Raw genomic sequence first — 23,943 nt, 5'->3', positions numbered from 1 at the left:
TCAGTGAAAGGTGCTCAAGTGTCTCGAACAGACCCGCCACTGTTACAGAGGGAATCACAGAGGACTCAGAGTGAAGCACAAGGACCAGGACCCTTCTTCCTTTACACCGAGGTCATATAAGCCTTCCTCTAAACCCAGAAACCAATCATCTTTAGGAAGACTCAAAAATAAGGAAAAAGCAGTTATAAAAAATAACTACAGAGTCTGACTCCATCTCTTGATGTTTGCTGACAAGTTTCAAGCCTCACCCTCTCTTTTCCCCTTCAGCCCCATGTCTGGGTGAACTGAGAAGAAAGCCTGAGTGCTCCCCTCTTTCCAGTGCAGCCTCTCTCTGCAAATGCTGGTCCCACCCCCAATCACAATAAAAACCCTGAGCCAGTCTCTTTACCTGTGCTCTCAAGCCATTTTAGACCACTTTGAGTGCTACTCTCCTCTCCCCAGAAAGCCTCTTTATGTCAATAGTAAATCTTTTTTGTGTCCTCCTAGGGTGTGTGTATGTGTCATTAGTCTTAATATCCAAACCAAATTTTGGGTAGGGTGTCTAGTCTACTTCTGTAGGATTACCACAACAGAACTATTAAGAGAACATAATAAAAAATTACAAACAGACAAGTCACAAAAGAGGGGGTAAGAATGTAAACATAAAAAGGTGTTCAATTTCACTAATCAGGAAAAATAAAAACAAGATGCCATTTTCACCTTTCAGATTGAGAAAAAATTAATATTGAGAATGGGCAAAGATGTAGGGCAACGGTAGTTCTCATACACTGGTGAAGAATAGTTTAATTGGCAACATCTATTTAAGAGGTTTAAACCAGCACACCCTGTGACTGAATTCCACAGTATCTTCCCTGGAGAAACACTTGCAGATATGCTAAATGCATGTGCAACAATGTTCATTCACTGCAGTCTTGTTTGTAATATCGAGGGATTGGGAAATATCTAAATGTTTACTAGTAGAGTAATAGTAACAAATTATGCTTTATTGACACCATGCAATAATATAAGTAAGTTAAAAAGAATGAATGATGTTTGAAGTCCTGACCTGGAAAGGTACCTAAGACACAGTAAGTATTTGAATAAGCAAGTTGCAGCATGGAAAAATGTTTGGAAGGAAACAAACCAATAACTAGTACAGATAAGGAGGTGACCAAGGGAAATTGCACTTTTATCTTGTCTAAATTTATTATTTGGTGTCACTACAAATATGTATTCATGTATTATATGTGTAATTAAAACACATTTTTGAAAGAAAAATTTTAAATAATGTTTGGATTCCCAGACCAGCTCAGAAGACTACTCTTTAATCCATAAAACAGCTGTTCATTTGCTGTGAAAGGTAGAAGACAATGTTTTTGAAATGCAAGTAAATCAACAAAATTGAAAGTACTTTTTATTTTTATAATTTTATTTTGAAATAATTTCAAACCTAAATGAAAGTTTCAAGAATAGCACAAACATTCCCACTTAAGTGGGAAACCACACTTAAGTTTTGTGATTTGGGCCAATTATGTCTTATATAGCAAATGGGTCCAATTCCAGATCATGTGTTGCACCCACTTGTCACGTCTCCTTAAATCTGGAACATCCATCTTTCCTCTACTTTCATGACCTTGGAAAGTTGGAATACAAGGTAGTCATTTTATAGAATGTCTCTCAGTTTGGTTTTATCCAATATTTCCATATTGTTCATTTTTGGCAGAATTATCACAGAGGTGATGCTGTGTTCTTTTCATTACATGCTGTCAGATGGCACATGATTGTTCCCCTACTGGTGATGGTAACATCGATCACCTGATTAAAATAGTGTCTGCCGGGTCTCTCCAGTGTAAAATTATTTACAAATATGTGTGTGTGTGTGTGTGTGTATATATGGTGATTAATAAGTACTTTTTGTGAAGATACTTTGAGACTATGTAAATATCCTATTCCTCTATCCCACTTTAACCCACTAGTTTTAGCATCCACTGGTATTTGTTGCCCATATTATCACTACAGTGGTTGCCAAAGAGAAATTTGAAAATTCCATCCACGTTTGTTGGTTGACATTCTGCAGTAAAGAAGAGCTTTCTCTTTTCCTAATTAATCAGTTAACGTCAATGTGGACTCATGAGTTCCTATTTTATTCAATTCCTATCATTACTTTTTGATCCAAATTATCCCTGATTTGGCCTGTATATTCCTTTTCAAGCTGACTTCTGTGTCCTTTTGACACATCCCCATGATTCTTTGAATATTTTCTGGCACAAAAACATGCTTCACCCTTGAAATCAGCTATTTCTTCAAGGAGCCCCAGTTCCTTTTAGCAGGGAATAGTGTTTAGAAATAAAAATCTAGGCACTAGGTATGCTCCTTTTTCCTCGGGTGTTGCTCCTAGTCCTCTTGGTGTTCGGAATTAGGATATGCATGTGTACAACACACACACACACTTTGTTACGTCATATATATGTGTGTGTATGTGTATATAGAAAACTCATACTGACAGTTCAAATTCTAGTCCAGCGCTACAGAGGTTATTCTTTCCCTTTTACTTGTTCTTCTCCGTCATTGAGAAACCTGCCTCCTGCCTCCTCAGTGTATTCACCCAATTGCTCAGTCCCTAATCTCCTGACCTGCTGGGCTGGCTTCTGCCCTGTTCCACCGCCTCCCTCACACAGGCACCACTACTGACCACCTGAGGGCTGACCCAGCCCTTCACTCCAGCTCTGTCCTCCTAGGGGCTGTCCCTCTCACCCTGCTCCAGTGCAGTCCCTACATGGGGCTGTGGTCAGAACTTGCTCAGGTTGGTTGACTTTTGGACTGAATGAATGGAAAAAGAAAAGAGAGGGAGAGAAGGAAGGAAAAAAGTCAAATCAGTATTTTAAACACTGAATTACAGATACGTGAAGCCTGAGTGATTGTAATTCAAAGAGGGTGAGGAAGTAAATGGATCCTTTTGAGAAAATTCCGAAGGGGAGACTGGGTATTTGGATTTTTAAAGAGTCTATCTTAATAGTTTTACTTTAAATCAGAAAACATTCTTTAGCCTAGGGTTGGTTCGGTTTTTTTCCCATTTTTATATCGAACCGAAACTAGGAGGGAAATGGTGGTGGTGGGAAATTTTTTCTGAAATACTTAGACAGCATTTGGAAGAGTAAGAGTAGTTGGCCAAGGCCACAGTGGAGGTAAATATAAAGAAAGTGCGTGAAGAGGAATTAACCATGCAGCCGAAAGCCAGAGGAGCAGAAGAGCGCAGGCTTTCTGGGGGACTTTTGCAGGTGCTGGTTAATATATGTTCGTAATAACCAGTAGGTGGTGGTGTAAGCCCATAATAGCTTATTTTTTTGCCTGCATGGGATTAAAGTCTGAACTTTAAAAAAGTGAGGAAGTAGGTATGAATGTTGAATTTGTAAGTACATCTTATTTATTTCTACCATTTTAGATTAATAAACTAGTAAAATCTTTCAGTTTGGGGAATTTGTGTTTAGTTTTTTTTTCCCCTTTCTCTATTTTAGTTCAAATACATATGCTGTACATCACTCCCCCACCCACCTCCCCTTTTTAAAACAATTTTAGTTTGCAAAACCATAGTTCACACTGTTGCAAATGAGGGTCTTACCTCTGTCCATATTTAATCTTGGCAACAATCATTAGTGGTGTATGATATAACATAAGAGAGCATCTATGTACAAACATATACAATTTTATTGATATCTCTACAGACTACAAGAATTTTAAGTATAGTCACAATTGCTGAGTGCAACAGAAAAATAGTAATTTGTCATTTTCTGAAAAGATGCAAAAATTCTGAAGATGAAAGAAAGATACATCAATGATGTCATCTGTTTCTTATTTCCTAGAATAAAACATCACATAATTAAGTACTAAAAATTATAGGTTATTAGAGATTTTGATCCTGTGCACACTTGTCCATAACTACCACCTAGTTTATTTTCTGGCTTTGCAGTTGAGAAGGATGGGCCAATACCAGAGGGGAGCAGTGTGAGAGGAGAGAACTCTCCTGTTTTCTCATTGACTAGTATTGCCTTGGATAGGCGGACTCTCCCTTTTTTGAAGGTGAAATCACTCTTTCAGGGCACTGGAGGCCACATAGTCAGCTGCAGGCATTCTCCCTTTAAACACATGTCCAGTAACTAAGAAAATAAATCCAAACTCCTTTGCCCTGAGAGCAAAGACAACAATCGAAAAGGGAGAGTTGCTCTCCCGTCTTGCTAAGATCAAGTCCAATAAAATATAGCTATGGCAGAACAGGTACCTGGTACCCATGTCTCCTCCAAATGAAGAATGACTAATAAATTTGGACCTGATTTGGTAAATGATTGTTTTGAGAATTTCTACTATCCAACTATTGAGAATTAGTTTTCCACTTCGCGTTGCATGGTATTGAATTTCTTATGATATCTTTGGTGTCTGGTGATGTCACATGTATAAGGCAATTGAAACCTAGATGTTTGAATTGGAATAATTAGTGGCCAGTCATATAGGAGAAAATCACAAAGACAGAGATATTAAGAATTAATGGGGCACTGCCTGGTCAGAAATTTATACAGAACATTTGTTTTGGGTTGCGACACAGAATAAATATCAATCTGGCCAATATCTCCAATATCTTGCTTTCCTTGACCCCTCAGAAGTGGGGCTTAGACACCGGTCAGGGCAGACAAATGTGTCTTCCTTAGTAGTAGTTATCAACCTTGGCTGGACATTGGAACTATCTTGGAGGCTTTCAAAAATACTGATGTTTTGTTCCCACTCTGAAAGATTTTGGTGTAACTGGGAATATTAGAAGCGCCTTAGGTGATGCTTATGCACAGCCAAAGTTGAGAATCACTTCCCTACATAAATGTATAAATAGACCAACTGTGCCTCGGTTCCTCATCAAAGCTTCTTATGCTTCACTCTGGCTCCCATGCCCCTCTTTACCGCAGCCCACTTGTACCAAATTGCATTTCCTCTTCTTTCCGAAGTCAGACCTTTCCTATTTTGAATTTTGTCCTTTCAGGGCTATGTTGTCTGCACATATATACAATAAACTTCTACAGCCATGCTCCCTGGAATGGTGCAATCCAAATACATGACTTACTGGCAAGTATTTCTGGCCCCTGGAGCAGTGTGTCTGTGAAACAGTAACTGGTCACAAGTGGGGTTGGGGCTACAGAGGACATAGGTGAAGAAGCTGTGAAGGCTACCACGTTTCTCCTGATGCAAAGAGCAGGCCTCGCAGAAACGACTGACTCCTTTTGGCATTGCCCTCTCAGAACAAAAGTGGTCAAGTTACAATGCCTTCCCATGGAGACAGGCTATAATCACACAGATACTCCTGGGTTGTCCCAATGACCCTAAACCAATGAGAGGGCTTTTAGCTTACTCTTCTAAATCTGCTTCATTTTTCCCTTCTGCCAAACATTTTAAAACCAAGTATCTCAAAGAGCTAATCTTAATCTTCTTCAACCAACCTTGGGCATAATCTTGATTTTCCTCTTCCTTCCTCAAAGCCATGGTGATCCCTTAATGCAGATAACAGACACATGCTTCACATTTTAAAAAAGGACTCCAACAGTAAACTTTTTCCTTTACAATCCCTTAAGATCTTTGAGTACTAGAGACCTGGATTCTGATTTATTAACTGGAGAATCATTCAAATGCTATATGAAAGATTTGAAAAATTATCTTTATGACTGAATTATCAGAAAACATCTCACTCAGTTCTGTCACCATCCTTCCAAAGTTAGATAATGACTGTGATGATGATGGGCACTAAGTCTGGGTCTCAATGAAGTGTAGAGAGCAGAGCTGGTAGTACTGCTTTTGCAGGGGATTAAAATAAATGATAAATCAATCATCCATCCCTCCAAACTCCAAGGTTAATGGATGATTTCTTAGTAGGGATTATTGCTCGCATTATTAGAACCAGGAAAAAAAAAATACATCTAGCCTTATGATGAATTATAATGCTAAAGGCCCATTTTCTCCTGGGACACTAAGAAGGGCTTATCTCTTCAGGGAGTCATAATGAGATATGGTCAACTTGTAGAGAGACTGTGGTTTGCAAGCCTTATCTTCTGATGTCACCTTAAGCAGACAGAATGTAATTTTGATGACAACTAAGGCTCAGAGTCATTTTCTCTATCATTGTTCAAGTTACTAGGAGTATTTTTCTTATGTTCCAAGATAGAGGCAAGACATTTAAATAGTAGAGAAGAGGGATGTAAAGTATTACATGGATGAACAGTACTCGTTTTCCAAAGATGATGATGATGGTAAGATGGTGGGGTGTGTGTGTGTGTGTGTGTGCATGCTAAGGTCAGTGCCACAGAACAGAAATGTTCAAAGAGAAAAACATGTCCATATTAGATTCTTGTTATTGCTATCTCTTTGAATTAGAAAAATAATTTTGATACAGTAAAACCTCATTAATTTGTATTCCACTATCAGGAGTTTGTGGGATGAAGTTACCCTTACATTAAGAAAGGGTTTATAAAAACAATATTGAAAGACAAAAAGAACCTATTCTTTTCAAGCATTTCAGAAGCACCTTACTTCCAATTGACGTGCCAATTATAAACTTTTGATCTATTCATTAAAGCCAGTTTTAAGCACTTCTGTGAAATGCTATTTTGTCCTTTCTGGTATTTTTTCTGTATGCTTTAAAATATTCTGTAATTGTTATCTTTCAGTGATTCATGTAAGCTTTCCCCAAAATAGTATTTTATTGCATACGAACCACACATGTAATTCTGGGTATAATAATTTGTTACCGTGTACTAACGATGTTTAATTTTATACAGGACATATTACATATTCACATTTAATCTGTCTCCAAATGATGTAGAACAGTGGCTCTCAACTGGGGGTAATTTTGTCAATGGCTGGAGATATTTTTGATTGTCATTTTGGGGCGGGTGGGAGTGGGGGTCGCTACTGGCATCTAGTGGAGAGAGGCCAGGGGTGCTGCTAAACATCTGCAGTGCAAAGGACAGTGCCACATAACAAAGAATTTCCTGTTAATGGTGCCATTGTTGAGAAACCCTAATGTAGAACAAGTTAAGTCACATCCTATTGGGGCTTTAGAGATAGTCATTGAATTTGATGCCACTTTGGACTTTATTTCATTGTTTCTAAAATAAACCAATATTTTACTCTTTTAGTTTTATTTAACTATAGAAATGATAAAGTATTTGTTCAGAAAATCAGAAAACTGGGTCCTTGAAACTGATGGTACAAATAGTGTACTGCAATTTGGCTACCAGTGTTTTCCAAATCCTGGTCTCAAGTTTCTTCAGTATTTTTACTATATAATTTTATGTATCATGTTTTTATTTCCAAGTCAGGTTCTGTTACCCTAAGGCTGTTCACAGGAGTCTGGAGAGATTCATAGAAAGGCTTTTTTGAGAAATCAGGAGAATTCAAGGACTCTGAGAAATGCTATCCTGGTATACATTTTCTGACTTTCCTCCATCTCTTTTCAAAGATTACTCTTCTCAAAGATTAATTTGTTCTTCTCAAAATTACTGAGAACATTTGAAGGAAGTGCCACTTTAAACAAATTCACTAAAAATTTAAAAACAAAAAACAAGCAGAAATACTATTTTTGACTACTCAAATAGCCTGGACTTCAGGAAAATGGTGAATTCTTAAGAAACACAATGTGAGTCTGATAAGACCTTGATTAATTAAAATTCAATGAGCCAAACCCATTAATTTTCTTAAAAAAGATTCTTTTTGAAAGAACAACATACATATTATAGGATGGGTCCCAGAATCTGCATATGTTCATTTCCTAAGACTTTTGACTTCCAGAATCATATTAAATGATGGTAGCAGACATCTTTATTTTGTTTGCCTCTACTAGCTCTCTGTTGAGTTATAATAGATCATCTTTTATCATGTTAAGGATATTCTTTATTCCATTTTTAAAAGAGCTTTTAATAAGGAATAGGTATTTGGTATCTGTTGACATAATCCTGTGGCTTATGTTATTTAGCCTGTTGAGTGACAAAATTTCTGTTGTCCATAATGGTGACTAAAGCCAAGATAGCAAAAACACCACCACTTCATAACAATTTTCAGTAGTAAGTATTGAACCAAAAAGTAATTTCTAATGAAAGCCCTTGTTAATCAGAAATGTCAGAATCCCTTTCCTAAAACATTAACTGAGGTTTTACTGAATCAGACTAAAGAGAATGACCAGTTTGGTCTGTGAGTGTCAGGCTGCAAGAGCACCTTTGAATTGAAGACCCCACTGGGATTGAACAGTAATATACTGTGTAACTGGCAGACAAGGATACAAATGGAGCATTAAAAATATATCACTTTAGAAACTGAAACCAGAGTGTGTGAAATCAGTTCTCAAAGCTAACTGCATTGTTCCTGTAAGTCTAGTTTCCCCAAACCTATTGTCAACTCCCCTGCAGAGTATAAGCCAGGCTGAAAAAATGCTTCGAGGTGACCCAACCCTGCATGGTTTGTGACTAAAAATAGCAACTTGTTCTGAAGGTGACAGAAACAGATATAATTGTGTTAGGAATAATTTACTGTACTGGCAATATTTGATTATGACCAAGAACTGCGAATAATGTAAAATATTATGGAGAGAGAAGAACGTTAATCAGACTCTTACCATAAGAATTCAATAATGTCCTAGTATAATGAAAGTTATAGATGAAAAGAAAACTCTGGTTTTGTTTGTTTTTTCAGTTGGGTATTCAAATGTACTTGAAATGCACTGATATCTTCTAACACAGATTTTTTAAAATTGTCAGGTGTGGTCCAATTTATAAAAATAGTTTATCATAAATCTTTTTTTCTTCTGTCACAACATGCTTTTTTTTTTTCTTTTCCTCTTAAGATGTTAATTTATCATGCAAAAATTTTTTTCATTAAGTGCATTAATGCTTTTTGTTTGTACAGGATTTTTTCAAATCAGGACTCCCCGTAGTTCCTAAATGTAAATCCTTAGCAAACGACATACCAAGATGATAGCTCCATTCCACATGGGAAGAGGCAAATTCAGCCATATCTTGGGGTTTTAACCAGGGTTCCAGCCTTTGGGTTGTACAGTGTCTCTGATAAGTCTCCCTTATGATAACTTCAGATGGACTGTAATGGAACATTTTGTGGAAGAAACTTCTAGCAGTTGAATAGTGATGCTGGGAATAAATTTGGTTTCCCTGAATAATGGTTTCTCAAAGCAGTCATAGCTTCTTTAGAAGTTTAGAATTGGTACCATTTCTTATCCTTATATTTCAGCATTAACTGCAAAGAAAAAATAGTCACCGTAAGATGTTAAAAATTATTTAAAAGTGCTAATCAAAGCAAGCTCATATTGAGCTAATCATGCATATCAAAATCTCAAAACTTATAAGACTTCTTTTATTTTTTGAAATAAAGTGCATATAGAAAGATTTTTTTAAAAAACCAATCAAGCTCTAAAGAGTTGCCTGACAGGAAATGATTTTTAATGATTGAGACAAAAAGGGGTGTGTGGATCCCAGCCTCTACTGCCCCCTCACACCTTGTTGGGGGAGATCATGTAATCAACCTAAGTACCTTTTTAGCAGCTGATGCACAATATAGACCCAGTGTACCAGAACCAGTGGATAATTTTCCTTTAAGTCATCCTCTAAGGTAAAGAAGTATCAATATAGTATTAAAAAAACACTTTTCTCTCCCCAGTATGAGGGGAGTTATAATACTTATAATGAGATCCCAGTTACCTTGGCTCTCACACAGGATTACTTTCAGTGGCATCACTGGTTAGGCTTTCTTTTGCAGGACCTAAATGTTTAAAGTTATTACTGTATGAAGATGCCTTTATTTACTTAGGCAGTTTACCTCATGTGCATGTTTGGAAAATGCTTCTGCACTGGTCATCATGCCTGCAGTTTTCTCTTCCAGCTCTCCTAGCCTCTGTCCTCTCTCATCAAGTGCGATCCGTGCACGAGTCAGCTCTCCCATCACCCCTCCGGCAGCACCTTTCATCCCTTCTATACCACCTGGTCCAGGAATGTGCTGTGCAAGGCTGCGTGATGCTTTTCCTGCTGAAGCTTCCCCAACTGGGAGTTCAAGCCATAGCAATTTAAAACATTCTGTCAGTAATTCAAGTAATTATAGTCAAGTTTATCACCAAAGTACTTACATTGAATTCTACTGTCATAGTTCTCATGAAGAGACATATTTGTTCCTATCATAGATCTGTATTTGCAGATGTTAGCATTTACCCAAGAAAAATGCCTATGAAAGAGACTGAGGGAGATATTGGTACCATAATATGCCTTCTTGTGTGTGTGTGTGTGTGTGAGGGGGTGTTCCATACAATTTGGCATAATTGCATTTCTTGACATTGCTGAGTTGGGATGCTCACAATTTTATTGTGACCTCATATTTAACCCATATTAGTGTCTGTTCTAATCTCAGGCCTGATCATTTATTTAAATTTCTGCCCAAGTTGGCATTCCAATCTTCTGTATTCATCTTGCTATCAGTCTTTGTAGGCCTCAGTTGTCGTTTTTCAAAAATCCGTGTGTGTGTGTGTGTGTGTGTGTGTGTGTGTGTGTGTGTGTGTGTGTATGTAAATACTAGAGAATGGGGTATATGCATGATGGGCATTAATAAACATTTGTAGGAACTTTATTACTTGATAAAAGACTAAAAATTTCCCCATCATTTACAAAGCGCAGTTTCACTTAATTTTAATGAAGTAACTTTTAAATATTGAAAAACAGCTATCTTAGTAAAAATTTAGTGAGAATTCCCAAGGATATAACATTAGGAATGGAATCTAGATCAATTTTTAAAAAAATAAGAGCCTTATTGAGGTAAAATTCACATATCATAAAATTCACCCCCCCTTTTTTTTTTTTTTTAATTTTTGGCCATGCTGCACAGCTTGCGGGATCTTAGTTCCCAGACCAGGGATCGAACTCCTGGCCCCGGCAGTGAAAGCTCCAAGTCCTAACCACTGGACTGCCAGGGGATTCCCAAAACTCACCCTTTTTAAGTGTACAATTCAGTGGTTTTTAGCATATTCACAGATTTGTGCAACTATCACCACTATCTAATTTTAGAACATTTTCATCACCCCAAAAAGAAAACTCTGTACCCATTAGCAGCAGTCCCTTTCTAGTCCCTCCTTGCCTCAGTCCCTGGCAACTATTAATTTACTTTCTGTCTCTATGGATTTATCTATTCAGAACATTTTGTATAAAAGGAATCATACAATATGTGGCCGTTTTTGTCTTCCTTCTTTAATTTAGCATGATGTTTTCAAGGTTCATCCATGTTGTAGTATGTATCAAACGTCATTCCCTTTTATGGCTGAATACTATTCCATTGTATGGAGGCACCTAGATCTTTTGCATAGTTAAAAATTCAAGAAAAAAGGAGTTTTGATCTGTAAGACCAAATGGTGGGTCAGATATTCTGGAAAATGTATTCTTAATTTCTCTCTGAAAATGTTCCCTAGTATCTTTCTACTGCATTTCGATTATTGTTCATCAGAGTTTAGCAGGTAGATTTTTTTAAGTAATTTATTCTGTACCATTGGTAAACCTTGAATTCTGAATAAAGAATCTGTTTCCTAGAAGTAAAGGCAGGCAGATTCAAAAACATTTTTTCAGATTTTAGTAGCCAAATGTCTTCACCCTGCCTTGTAGGTATGATCTACCTGCAAATGACACATTTATTAGCTTACTCATTTTTTGTATGAATTGCATGTACTATTAGAATTGCATCTAATATAAAGTGACCAATTTTATTCATGTTTGGTAAACAAATAGTTTTCATGTTATAGAAGCAAAACGCTAGTCTAGAAACAGGTCTTCTGTTACTCACAGAGCTCTTCTCTGTCAAATGTTTGTCCACTTCCACCAAACAGTCCCTTGAGAAAGCCTCTGTTTTGAGCTTCTGGTGTCTCTATGGGAGTAAACAAATCTCCTAGCATGTCCTATATCAGATCAAAAGAAAATAGCATTAGACTGACTAAGAGTAAAGTAACAGATCAAAAGATAACATGGTGGCAGGTTAGAGCACGTCATGAAAAGGCAGTCTGTTCTCCATATATTTTCCTGGTGATTTTTGCTTTGCTCCCAGTTCTCTCTGGCATTTCTTTCTCCACCTCCTTCCTTTCCCTTCCCTTCTCCAAGAACTGACATCCTAAAATTTTCACTTTTCTGCCCTCTTCGTTTCTTCCTTCTACAATTAGAAAGCATGGGAAGCTAATATGCACCCTAGGATTAATTTACACTTGATCAGTGACTGCCAGTCTAGACTTCTGATTCTTTTTCAATTACCATAGCGTCTTTCCTGTCCTAGTTCCCTTTCTGGAACCAAGCATGGACTGCCCTATGAAATGGGAAGCCTTTGGTGGTGTGTAGAGAAAGGCTGGATTTATTCTTATATCACATACAAAATTATGAAATAGCTCAAGATAATTTAAATGAGTCAAAGTAGGCAGCTACTGCATGGTGAGGTAAAATTGTTCTTAATATTTGATGTGATTTAGAATGACTGGGGAGATATCTTGTTAGAAACACAGATGCACAGGCTTTATTCCACACGTGCTAAATCAAAATTTGCATAGATGTGTTCTGGTTATCTGTATTTTTAACTTTCTCTAACTTTTTCTAACTTTTAACTTGCCCTAAAAAGTTTTAACTTGCTTTGATCTTTCTAAAGCAGACCAAAATTTGAGAACCATTGGTTTGGAGGAAGGAACTTCAACCCAAAGTCAGACCTTTGACCTAATGTCAGTTTGTCTGTGAACTTGCAGCATGACTGTCATCATCATCCCCTTTCACCTCTACTCCCCAGACCTGTGCTCTTCCTCCGAATCCTTTCTCTTTGGAAATGGCTGCACCATCTACTAGTTCCCCAACCCAGAAATACAGGAATAATTATTAATTCCTTCCTTTCCTTCACTCCTACATCTAATAACCCTCCAATCTGACTGATTACACTTCATAGCCATTGAATCTGCTAACTTTTCTCTCTCCTCACTGTTGGCTGCCTTATTTCAAACCACTATTATTTTTGGCCTTAATTATTTTAAAAAGCCTCCAAATTTTTCTCCCTACTTTTAGTCTTAATTCCTCAAAACTAATTGCCATACTGCAACCAGAATATTAGCTTTAATAAACAAATTTGTTAACCCTTTTCAATGACTTGCTATTGCCCTGGGGATAAATGCCAGATTCCTTAAGGAGCTTACAAGGTGTTCCAAGCTCTGTTCTTGACTAACTCTCCAGCATCACCCCTTCACTCTCTCCACTTCCCAACTCAGCACTTTGTTGGAAGTTGCCTGAACTTTGGGGCTGTCGCATGCCTCTGCTCTGTCAAGAATATCATTACCTTTTCCATCTCCAGCCATCCATTCCTATAGATAACTCCTATTCATCCTTCACAACCTTTTTCTAACTACCCCTTCCTTTTTGTTCCATCAACCCAGGTGCCCCTCTCACATGTCTCCCCAGCACCGGCACAGACATATAACAGCATTTTCCAGAGTATTGTGGTTGTCTGTTTACTTATCTCTCCCTCCACACTAGCAGGTAAGGACTTGTATCTTGTTTATGATTGTGTTCCTAGAGCCCAGCCAAGTACCAGGCATATGAAAAACTCTAAGTATTTGTTGAATAACATTTATTATTATTTATTTTTAAAGCTTATTATGTTCCAGGCACTGTGCTCAGTGCTTTATATGAATTCTTTCTTAATTCTCATAGCAGTGCTTCAAGGTAGTAGATTAAGTAAAATGGCCAAAGTTATATAAGTGAGCAAAATGCAACTTAAATAGTTCAGAGCTTATACTCTGAACCTCTATATTGTAATGAATGGGTTTTAGTTTTCTTATTTCTAAAATAAGGAGGAGAAACCAATTAAATCCCTAAGATGCCTTTTAACATTTTGTGACCACATTTACTTATCCAAGGCTAGATAGGCTTTTATATTTATTTTGTTTCTAGGTTCTGCTTACCGCTATGATCAAAGACAAATGCCCAATTCTAACCTACAGGATATGTATTTATTTTGTATGGCTCTTAATCACAATTAAGATTTCTTTAAAAAAAGTTCGTTAACTCCCCGAATTGTATGCAAAATTTTTGTGTGTACATACATATTCCCCACCCTGGAGGAAGATTTTTATAATCTTTCAGAGGATTCTCCATAGGCAAAACAAACAATAAAACACACAAAACAACCATTGATATGTATGATCTCCACATTCTTCGCACATCCCGTTTTTTCTTATTTTTTTCTGTGTATATCTGGAACCACACTAGAACTTGGTAGCATCACAATGATGAACATATATTCAAAACATGTTCTAGGGCAGGCATATTTATTGTCTGGCTCAATAATATTTTAGCTTTTAGACATCTTTCTAATTTTTTCTCTTTTTACAACTGTGTCCGATGTTTATTCATAAATGTGCCTGACCTACCTGTAGATTATCACACATCTCTTGGCTGTATGTTAACCGCTGAATTTCAGTAGGAGAGACAAGGTATAATGCCTGTCCTTCATTGGTAAAACAAAACGTCCGTGCTATCCTCATGTCTGTCAGTGGCAAATAATTAACATCCAACATTGGGCGAAGACTAGGTAGGCTGAATGGAAAAAAACAAATCCACATTTCATATTCAAGTTGTTAGAAGCTTTTAATTTCTTTGTATAAAATGTGCAGATCCTTACATAAAACAATACTTTTTATACCACTATTTTATGGTTGTTTCTTTATCCTCTTGAATTCTCAATGGTAGTAAACTAGACTTTCACATAAAGTCATATTCACAAAAAAGTATGGGCACAGTTCTATCTTAATCCACACAGATACTTAGCAAATGTCCTTGAAGGATGGATTAAATGCAGTGGCCAGCAATTTCAAAATGCTTTTTGGAGCATTTCACAGGTTCCTACAGTACAGTTATAATCTTTGATTATGGCAGAAACACCACAGCTAGAAAGTGGCTGCCTGCATACTTGGTCTATTGTCTCTTTTTAAGGCAGAACTCCTGGGTCTGAGGAGGTTATACACTGATGAAGTGGGTCTAGTTCACTGTGCCTGGGAATGGAGTGGCTTTGCTCCCCATTCCTTTACTTCCTCTATACACAGAAAGTGAAAATCACCTATGACTTAAGGCACCTGCACTGAAGACATGATTAATAAACAAGCATGGCTGGGGGCTGTAACAGAATTAGTTACAAATAATAGATCAGAATTTGCACATCCAAGCTAATACCACATCTCAAGTGTCTTACTGATTGGCTCTATGCTTATCCTAATGTTGTAGTCAAATGATTTTGCTTACATATTTATAAAAATGTACTTTTGGATACTGTCACTAGAGCCAGATTTACAAACTACTAAAGAAAACCAATCTCAATGTTTTTAAAGCACATCTTCTAATGCCAAAAAGAGAAAAATAAACTTGTAGATAAATCTCAAGCTTTGAAATCATTCTACTGATTGTAGTGTGCACAATGATTTTAAATTAATCCAGATCATAAAACCAGCACCTTGAAAAAAAAGTACTTATTTCTCTTATCAAAGTAGTTTGTAATTACAACTTAAGCCCTAGAATCTTACCATATAAAATGGGACCTGAAATCTGTGCTATAGGAATAAGTTTTTCATGAGGTCCTAGCGCCGTGCTGTCCAATATGGTAGCCACTAGTCACGTGTGGCTATTGAGCAGTTGATACATGGCTTGTCTGATTTGAGATATTCTGTAAGTGTAAATTATATACTGAATTTCAAAGATTTAGTATGAAAAAAGTATATTAAAAATACATGTGATGGCGTTTGAAGTAACAAAGATCCTTAGGATATGAGTCCAAAACAAACCCAGTTAAACAGACTTCCATTCATTCAGATTAATGGGTTGTGGTGGGGAAGAGGTTCCTATGGACTTTCCTGATAAGTTGTGTTGTCTATGTAGCATAATAAAAGTAAGCCAACAAAATACAACAGGTGTAATCACTTTTGGTAGGAAAAGGAAAAGAGTAAGTCAATTGCTAAGGGCTAGGAAACAAGCACTCTTAAAGATGAAAAAAAATAGTTTTTTTCTGTGCAAGGACATTTTTATAAGGAAATAGTGTCAAGTAACTAAAGATGGTTCCCACTAAAAATGGCTCTCTCAGCCCAGTTTGAGAACTTTATACATAGATAAGCCTCTTGCATCTCTCTCTACTCTTTTCTAGGTCTGGGTACATTGGCACATAAGCAATCATACCTACCTAGCAACTATCTGAAAACTAGGACTTGAGGAGATTGGGCTTAGTGTAGTTAAGTTCTGCATTGGAAGTACGGAGTCCTAACCATTGAACCGCCAGGAAAGTCCCGTAGTTAAGTTCTGATAGGGTCTGGAAAGATCTGGGAATGCTTAGCAAGGTCAGGAACATGCCAATTTGTAGACTCCAGTTACTGAAGCCACATGTTTCCTAGCCACACCTTACACATTACTAAAATCATGTCAAAATCACTTCCTTTTCAAATATTTTTGAGATCCTCATGAACACATAAAGAGTTTCCACTAGGACATAATATTAGTCATTACCATGTAAAACAGCTTTTACAAAGGGCAGAGACAGAGAGATCATTTTATCTTTCCTATTGCTATGACTCCTGTTGCTTTTTAAACTCTTGCTTTTCATTTCTCAAGAAATTCCCCTCCTCATAAATGTAGATGTAGCATGTATTCATTTAAGTAGAAATTAATTTTCAGATATAGCATTTAAGAAAAGAAGACATACTAAAATTTTGCAAAAACAAAGTAGTCACTATCAAGCTAAAAACTCAATTGTGAAATAACATTTTTGAGTGACTAAACGTGAGCTTAGGGGAGTATACACACATTTTTTTTTTTTCCTTCTAAACTAAGGCATGTCTAGGAGTTAAGTCGTTATTTTCAAACAAGACTGGAATGGCCTTCTTCAGAAATCTCTAAAAAGAGCTTGAGAAAGAGAAACCAGATAAAGAGAGAAAGAGTAAGACATATGTAAGAGAATGAGCAGGCCATAAATGATTGTTTTTATGTTTTCAAAACTTTCTCCTTCATTAACTACTTCTTGGCTTACAAATCTACTCATGTCTCCCCTATTAAAGAAAATATAACAATAAAAACACTCTCAAACACCCAGTTTTGCTCTCGAACTACTTTCCTGTCTCTCATCTCTCTTTTTACCAAAATTTTCCCAAAGAATACTGTCTCAGGGGTTGGCAAACTTTTTTTTAAAGAGCCAGATAGTAAATATTTTAGGCCTCTGGTGCAACTACTTGACTCTGCCCTGTTGTGCACAAGCCCCTCCGGGCAGTATGTAAGCAAATGGGTGTGGTTGTGTTCCCTGAACCTTTGTTTATGGCCATTGAAAATTTGAATTTCATATACTTTTCACATATCATGAAATATTCTTCTCTGATTTTTTTCAACAATTTGAAAATGTAAAAACCATTCTTAGCTTGCAAGCTGTACAATATCAGATTGGGGGGAGGGCAGGGTAGATATGGCCTGGGGCTGTAGTCTGTCAACCCCTGATCTATGCCACTGCCTCTCTTCTTGCCCCCTTGAAATTTAGTCTTACCTCCACCGTGCTCCTAAGATTTGCTTTCTCAAAGATCACTAATATCTAGGTGCCAGATCTAGGGTTTTTTCTTGTACCCAAACTCTTTGACCTTTCTGCTCTGACTGCCTCTTGACCATCGTTTTGGTAGTCTTCTGTCCTTTGTTTTGATACTCTGCTGTTGTTTTCATTTCATGAAGTTCTGCTACTCTGATCCTTTTCCTAGCTCTCTGATGACTTCTCAATCTCCTTTGCTGGAGTTTCTTTTTTCTCCACTATCTAAATGTAGACATATGCACCCCTCCCCCCCAATTTTTGTCCTAAGACCAGTCTATTTCTCCTCTTTTTTTATACTGTCTTCTTTGACGATTTCATTCACTGCTACAACTTTCACTAGTGCATTTACGTAAATGATTTCCAGAGCTGTATCTTCCACCCCTATTTTTTTAAGAGTCCAGACCTTAAATTGCTGGCTAAACTTCTGCAGGCTGGCATATAAGCACCTCACATTCCAAGCATTCATTCTCAATTCATTCCCAAACTTCTCATTATCAGTCTTTCTAAATTCTGACTTTCTTATCTGCTAATGACCTCACTATTATCCAAGTTCATGATAAAACTTTTTAACCTTTAAGTTCTCTTCTAACCCTGAGATTTAAAGACCTCCATTACCTTTCACAACCAATTGGTTTTACATTCAGCAAATTTCCCTCAATTATCCCTCACATCTGTTTGCACCTAGCCTTCAATATAGTTACGACTTCAGTTCAAAAGCCCAACCAAGCTCTCCCTCCATGTATATTTCTTAATGCATAGCTAGAGCAGGTTAAAATAAAGTGATGACTTTTAGTATACTGTTCAGTGTTGATCTCACTTTTTCCTAGACTTGCAACCTCAGGAAAATTTGTTAACATATGTAAAATGGAGGATGCAAATAACACTTTATTTTCCTATGTCCTAGAGAAGTTATAAGGATAAAATTAAATTCTGTATGGAAAATTCTTGTGTGTACTATGAAACATAGTAAAGGTAACAGTTCATTTCTTTCCTTGTAGTTTATTCATCTTCATATATCCTGTGCCTAGCATGGCATCTGGGAGATAACATGTGCTCAATAAATGTTGAATGAATGTGTGAATGACTGGAGAATCACTCTTTCCTTAGATTCCTTGATGTCAATTAACATATTTCATTCACAATGCAAAGCATTTTTAGCAAAAACAAAAAACAAACAAAAACAAATAAAAACTCAGTCTCCTCAAAGTTTTGAGCAATAAAACATTCACAAATATAATGAAACAATGATCTCAGTTTGCTTCTTGATAACATCTTGCACATTACACATATACTTTTCATAATTGTACCTTGTTTGCACTGTTATGATTACCAGATAATTTATAAAGAAGGCAAGTACCTCATTATCATGATATGCCCATTGGCACAAAAGCATGCCAAGCAGGCACTGTTACACATGACCACCACATCTGCTTGTAGTATAAAAGATGTCTCGGTGATGTTATGAACATAGAGGCAAGTCTGAGAAGGCAGTGAGAAGACTTTGGCTTGTTTTTCTGAGCAGATTATTGTATACTGATGATCTCCTATTTCTTGGGATGGAGAGGGGCAGTTCATGACCAGCTTTCTTCTCCAAGATTTCTCATTTTCATCTATGTTGTTTGGATCCCTCCAGACTTCATATGGTGGTTGCATTAATCTGCCAGTTCGGTCCATACAGGAGAATGTTAGGACAGCTCCTTTCAATGAGAGGAATGTACCTATAAAAACAATTTCATATCACTGGCACATGAAATTCTTTCTAAAACAGCTGCTATTCATCTATGGGTGATAAATGTTTTATATTATGATAATTCATATCTATAGTGTCATAATGTTGCAGTATTATACATAAATCAGTAGATTTGTGAGTTCACCAGTTGCAATAACTTGGAATCATAAAAGGTAGGGTCTAAAAGGAGTCTAAGACATCAACTTGTCAAATCCTCTCATTATATTAATGAGAAAACAGAGACCCAGAAAGATGATGAGACTTGGGCCAGGTCACATAGCAAGTTAGTGGCTGAGCCTGGACTAGAACTCAGGCTTCCTAATTCCTAATCCAGTATCCTTTCATTATACTATATAGTATTCATTAAAATACTTTTTTAAAGAGCAAATTTTAGAAAATTTATACTTTTAATTTATTGAATAACCAGCTGAAAAAAAAATGCCAACTGATTCCACTTCTTTATTTTACAGACTCATTCACTAGAAAATGCTATTTTTCTTCTTCTGAAGATGAACACTCAGGATATTTCATGAAATTTAAATATCTAGAGTTCATGCTAGCAATTTTGATTGTATTAAAAAAAATCCAAACTAGCTTTGGTGTTTAGGCAGGCTTATGCATCTTTTATACAGAAAAATGGTTTACTCACCTGGAATCTCCAAGGTTGAATATCCATGCCAGATTATTACCTATGGGTGATTTTTACCAGTCCCAGAGACAAGATACTATGAAGCTTAGGAAGTAACTTGGGGTAGACTGACCTTTGGACATTTCCAGATTCTCCCCTAAGCAGCCTTTTCTTTCCTTTCTCCTTTGACATCATGTAGAGAGAGTAAGGAAGTTATCCCAGGCTGATATACCTCAGGAGTGTACATGTACCAGAGACTTAGGAAGGGTGTTATAAAAATACATTCCATTTAGAAAGTACTTTATATTTAAAATTAAAAATAACATGTTTAGATGATGTAACATGATTTTTTAAAAAAAGCTCTAAGTCCAAAATATAGCCTCTACTATTTCAGAAATACACATTACAAAGGAAGCTTAAATTTAAGGACTTCTATAATAAGATATTAACAGTTCGGTCTACAGTAAATAATTCACCAGACAATTAATGAGGATTTTCCTCCTCAAAGAGGTCTTACTGGCTAGAAGTGTACCTTACTCCAGCTTTCCAAATTACCAGTCTTCCCCACTAAAATCTTAATTCATTCAATCAACAAATATTTATTGAGGGTTTACTATGTGTTCTAGGCTCTGTTTTAGGCACAGGGGAATAAAATAGTGAATAAAACAGATAAAAATCCCTACCTTCACAGAACTTACTTTCTATGATAGAGACAGACAATATATACGATAAGTATATATATGAGATTAGATGGCAATAAGTACTAAGGAAAAAATAAAGCAGAAAAGGGGATAGAAATTCTTGGAAAAGGGTGTGATTAAATTTTAAATAGAGTAGAAGATGTTAAGGACTAAGGTTTGTTCATTTCCCCTCCCCAAATTCATACATTAAAGCCCTCCCCCACTCCCCCAGTGTGGATGTATTGATATTTGGAGATGGGCCCTCTATGGGAATATTTAAGGTTAAAGGAGGTCATAAGGGTAGGGCCCTGATCTGATAGAATTGGTGTCCTTATAAGAAGAGACACCCAGAGACCTAGCTCTCTCTTCTCTCTCTCTCTCTCTCTCCCCCACCTCCCCTCCCCTCCCCCACACATAGGAAAGGTCACATGAGTACACAGTGAGAAGGCAGCTGTCTGCAACTCAGGGAGAGAGCTCTCACCGGATACCAACACTGCTGGTATGTTGATTTGAGACTTCCAGTCTCCAGAACTGTGAGAAAATAAAATTCTGTTGTTGAAGTCACCCAGTTTGTGGTATTTTGTTAAGGCAGCCTGAGCAGATTTATACAGAAGAGGAGGCTTCTTTGCATTGTACTGTGGAATTAAGGCTCAGGAAACCAGCACAAAATATTCTGGCTACTGTGATTATCCTTTATCTCTGATCCAAGAGTCTCATGTCTTCTATCAGCATCCATGAAACTGGCAACTTAAATTTATTAGCTTGCAAGTAAAGTAAAATCTCAAACTATTCACAGATCTTGACCTTCTAGAGTAGTTACGGGCAGACTTTTAGGAGATGAGATCAGAGATAATACGGAGCTAAGTCATATAGGTTCTTGTAGGACACAGTAAAGACTTAGACTTTTACTTGGTATGAGATGGGAAGATTTTGAGAATAGAGTAATGTAATCTAATTTCCATTTGACAGGATCACTCTTCGTGCTGGGTATATCCTAAAGGGAGTCAAGGTTGGAAGAAAGGAGAGCAGTTAAAAGGTTAGTACAGTAATTCAGGTGAGAAATGGATGGAGGCTTGCTCAAACCAGGTGGTAATAGTATAAAGGGTGAGAAATGGTCAGAATCTGAGTATATTACAAAGGTCAAGCCAACAGAATATGCTAATAAGTTGGAGTTAGCATGTGAAAGAGATACAGTGGTCAAGATTGATTCTAATGCTTTTGACCTGAGAAACTGGAAGGATGGAATTGCCATTAATAGATATGGGAAAGACTGTGGGAGAAAGGAAAGGAATATTAGGAACTCAGTTTGGGACATAAGTTTGAGATACTTATTAGACATCCAAGTGTATGTCATATCCCTGTAACTGGATACCTATGTCAGGAATTTGGGGATAGGCCAGACTATAAATATAAATATATGACCCATTAGATTACAAAAGGCATTTAAGGTAATGAGGCTGGCTGATTTCATATAGGGCTTGAATATAAATAGAAAACAGAAAAGGTTCAAGGAGTCTGTCTTTGAGCATGCCGGTGTTTTAAGTCCAGTGAAATGTAGAGGAGCGAGCAAAGGGGACTGAAAAAGAATGACTACAAAGGTGGAAGAAAACTAGGTAAATAAAGTATCCTGGAATCTAAGCGAAAAGTGCAATGTTATAAGGTAGGGAAAATGGTAAACTGCAATATGTTGCTGATGTGTCAGGTAAGATGTGACTTGAGAATTGACCATTGGATTTAGCAGTGAGGTCAGTGATGACCTATATAGAGCTTTTTGTTGATTGGTGTGGGAGAAAGTTTGATTAGAATGCACTCAAGAGAGAATGGGAGAATAAAACTGGAAATAGTGAATATAACATAACTATTTCAAGGAATTTTGCTCTAAATAAAAAGAAATGAAATGGGGCATTGTAGGAGAATAGATTCAAGGAGGGTTTTTCTCTTTTAATGGGAGAAATAACAGCATGTTTGTATGCTGATCTAGTAAAAAGATGAATATTTATTATAATTATATAAAGGAAACAGGAAAAATTGCTGGATTGACTTTCTTGTGTAGGTGAAAGGGAGTAGAATCTAGTGTACAACTGGAGACATTCACCAAGTCAGGAGCTTACACAGTTTAGTCACAACAGGAGAAAAGGTAGAGACCATGGAGATACAGACAGGTTGGTAGACATGGTGGTGGCAGCTGCTGAAGTTCTTATCTGATCGTTTCAGTTTTCTCAGTGAAAGAGGACACGTGGTCATTAGCTGAGATTGAAAACAGTGGAGGAGGTATTGGAGCTCTGAGGAGAGTGGAGAAAATATGTAATTATTGTTCAAGAGGGTGGACAGAGGACTACCCAGCAGCACAGGAACCCACTTGAGGTTAATGATGATTTATTTCAAAATGAGACTTTTTAGTCTGGTTATATATTCTCCAGCCATATTCAGCTACACAGATACAGAAATAAAGTAGGTAGAATTAAATTTAACCAGGATTGTGATTAACCATATTATGTATGTGTGATGTTATGATTTATGATAAATATCTATTTGGTCTTTATCCCTGTTTCTGGCACAGTGCTCTAAAATCCTTGGAATTTCCTGACAAGAGCAACACAGGTGTCTTTCATTTTGTTAATGAGGTGATTTGGGGGCCTCACCTAAGGATAGGGGCTTCTTGCCAGAGGAACCAACCAGGTGATTAGAGGGTTAGCACTTTCAGCCCCACCCCCCTACTTCTGGGGTGAAGAAAGAAGCAGGAGATTGAATTCAATCACCAATGGGCAATGGTTTAATTAATCACACCTGTGTAAGGAAACCTCCATTAAAAACCCAAAAGGCGGGGGTTTGGAGAGCTTCCGGGTTGAGCAGGTAGAGCTGTGGGAGAGAGCTCTTGGAGAAGGCATGGAAACTCCACGTCCCATCCTACATTCCTTGCCCTAGGCATCGCTTCCATCGGATGTTCAGCTATATCCTTTCATAGGAAACTGCTAAACAGTAAGTAAACAGTTTTTCTGAGTTTTGTGAACTGCTGTAGCAAATTAATTGAACCCGAGGAGGAGGTTGTGGAAACCTCAGGTCAGAAGAACAGGTGACTTGGGATTGGCATCTGAAAGAGGGGGAGGGGACAGTCTCATTGGACTGAGAACTTACCCTGTGGGATCTGACACTATCTCCATGTAGATAGTGTCCGAATTGAGTTAAATTGTGGAACACCCAGCTGGTGTCTCAGAGACTTGCTTGTTTGTGGAGAAAACCTCCACTCATCTGGTGTCAGAAGTGTTGTGAGTGTGGTAGTCATGTGAAAG

At 37.2% G+C, this 23,943-nt stretch overlaps 1 protein-coding gene across 13 annotated transcripts in view; it reads right to left on the bottom strand.

The window, feature by feature from the left end:
- Positions 1-202: 202 nt before the first annotated feature.
- Positions 203-23,943, bottom strand: part of STXBP5L (syntaxin binding protein 5L) — a 382,290-nt gene continuing 358,549 nt past the window's right edge. For 12 of the 13 annotated variants that reach the window (XM_082394859.1, XM_082394860.1, XM_082394862.1 and 9 more), the window contains 5 exons: positions 18,974-19,334; positions 14,441-14,606; positions 11,833-11,944; positions 9,835-10,055; positions 203-9,255 (listed from right to left, as the gene is read on the bottom strand). In XM_082394859.1, coding sequence (XP_082250985.1) covers positions 9,214-9,255; positions 9,835-10,055; positions 11,833-11,944; positions 14,441-14,606; positions 18,974-19,334 — 902 coding nt within the window. In that variant the 3' untranslated portion in view covers positions 203-9,213. The remainder of the gene's footprint in view (positions 9,256-9,834; positions 10,056-11,832; positions 11,945-14,440; positions 14,607-18,973; positions 19,335-23,943) is intronic. The other variant, XM_082394855.1, reaches the window with a different exon arrangement.

The sequence above is a fragment of the Balaenoptera borealis genome (genome assembly GCF_965194805.1).
Source record: "Balaenoptera borealis genome assembly, chromosome: 5".
In the NCBI taxonomy this organism is placed as follows: Eukaryota; Metazoa; Chordata; class Mammalia; order Artiodactyla; family Balaenopteridae; genus Balaenoptera; species Balaenoptera borealis.
Note: the sequence above shows the minus strand (reverse complement) of the source record. Positions and strands in the feature narration are given on the sequence as shown.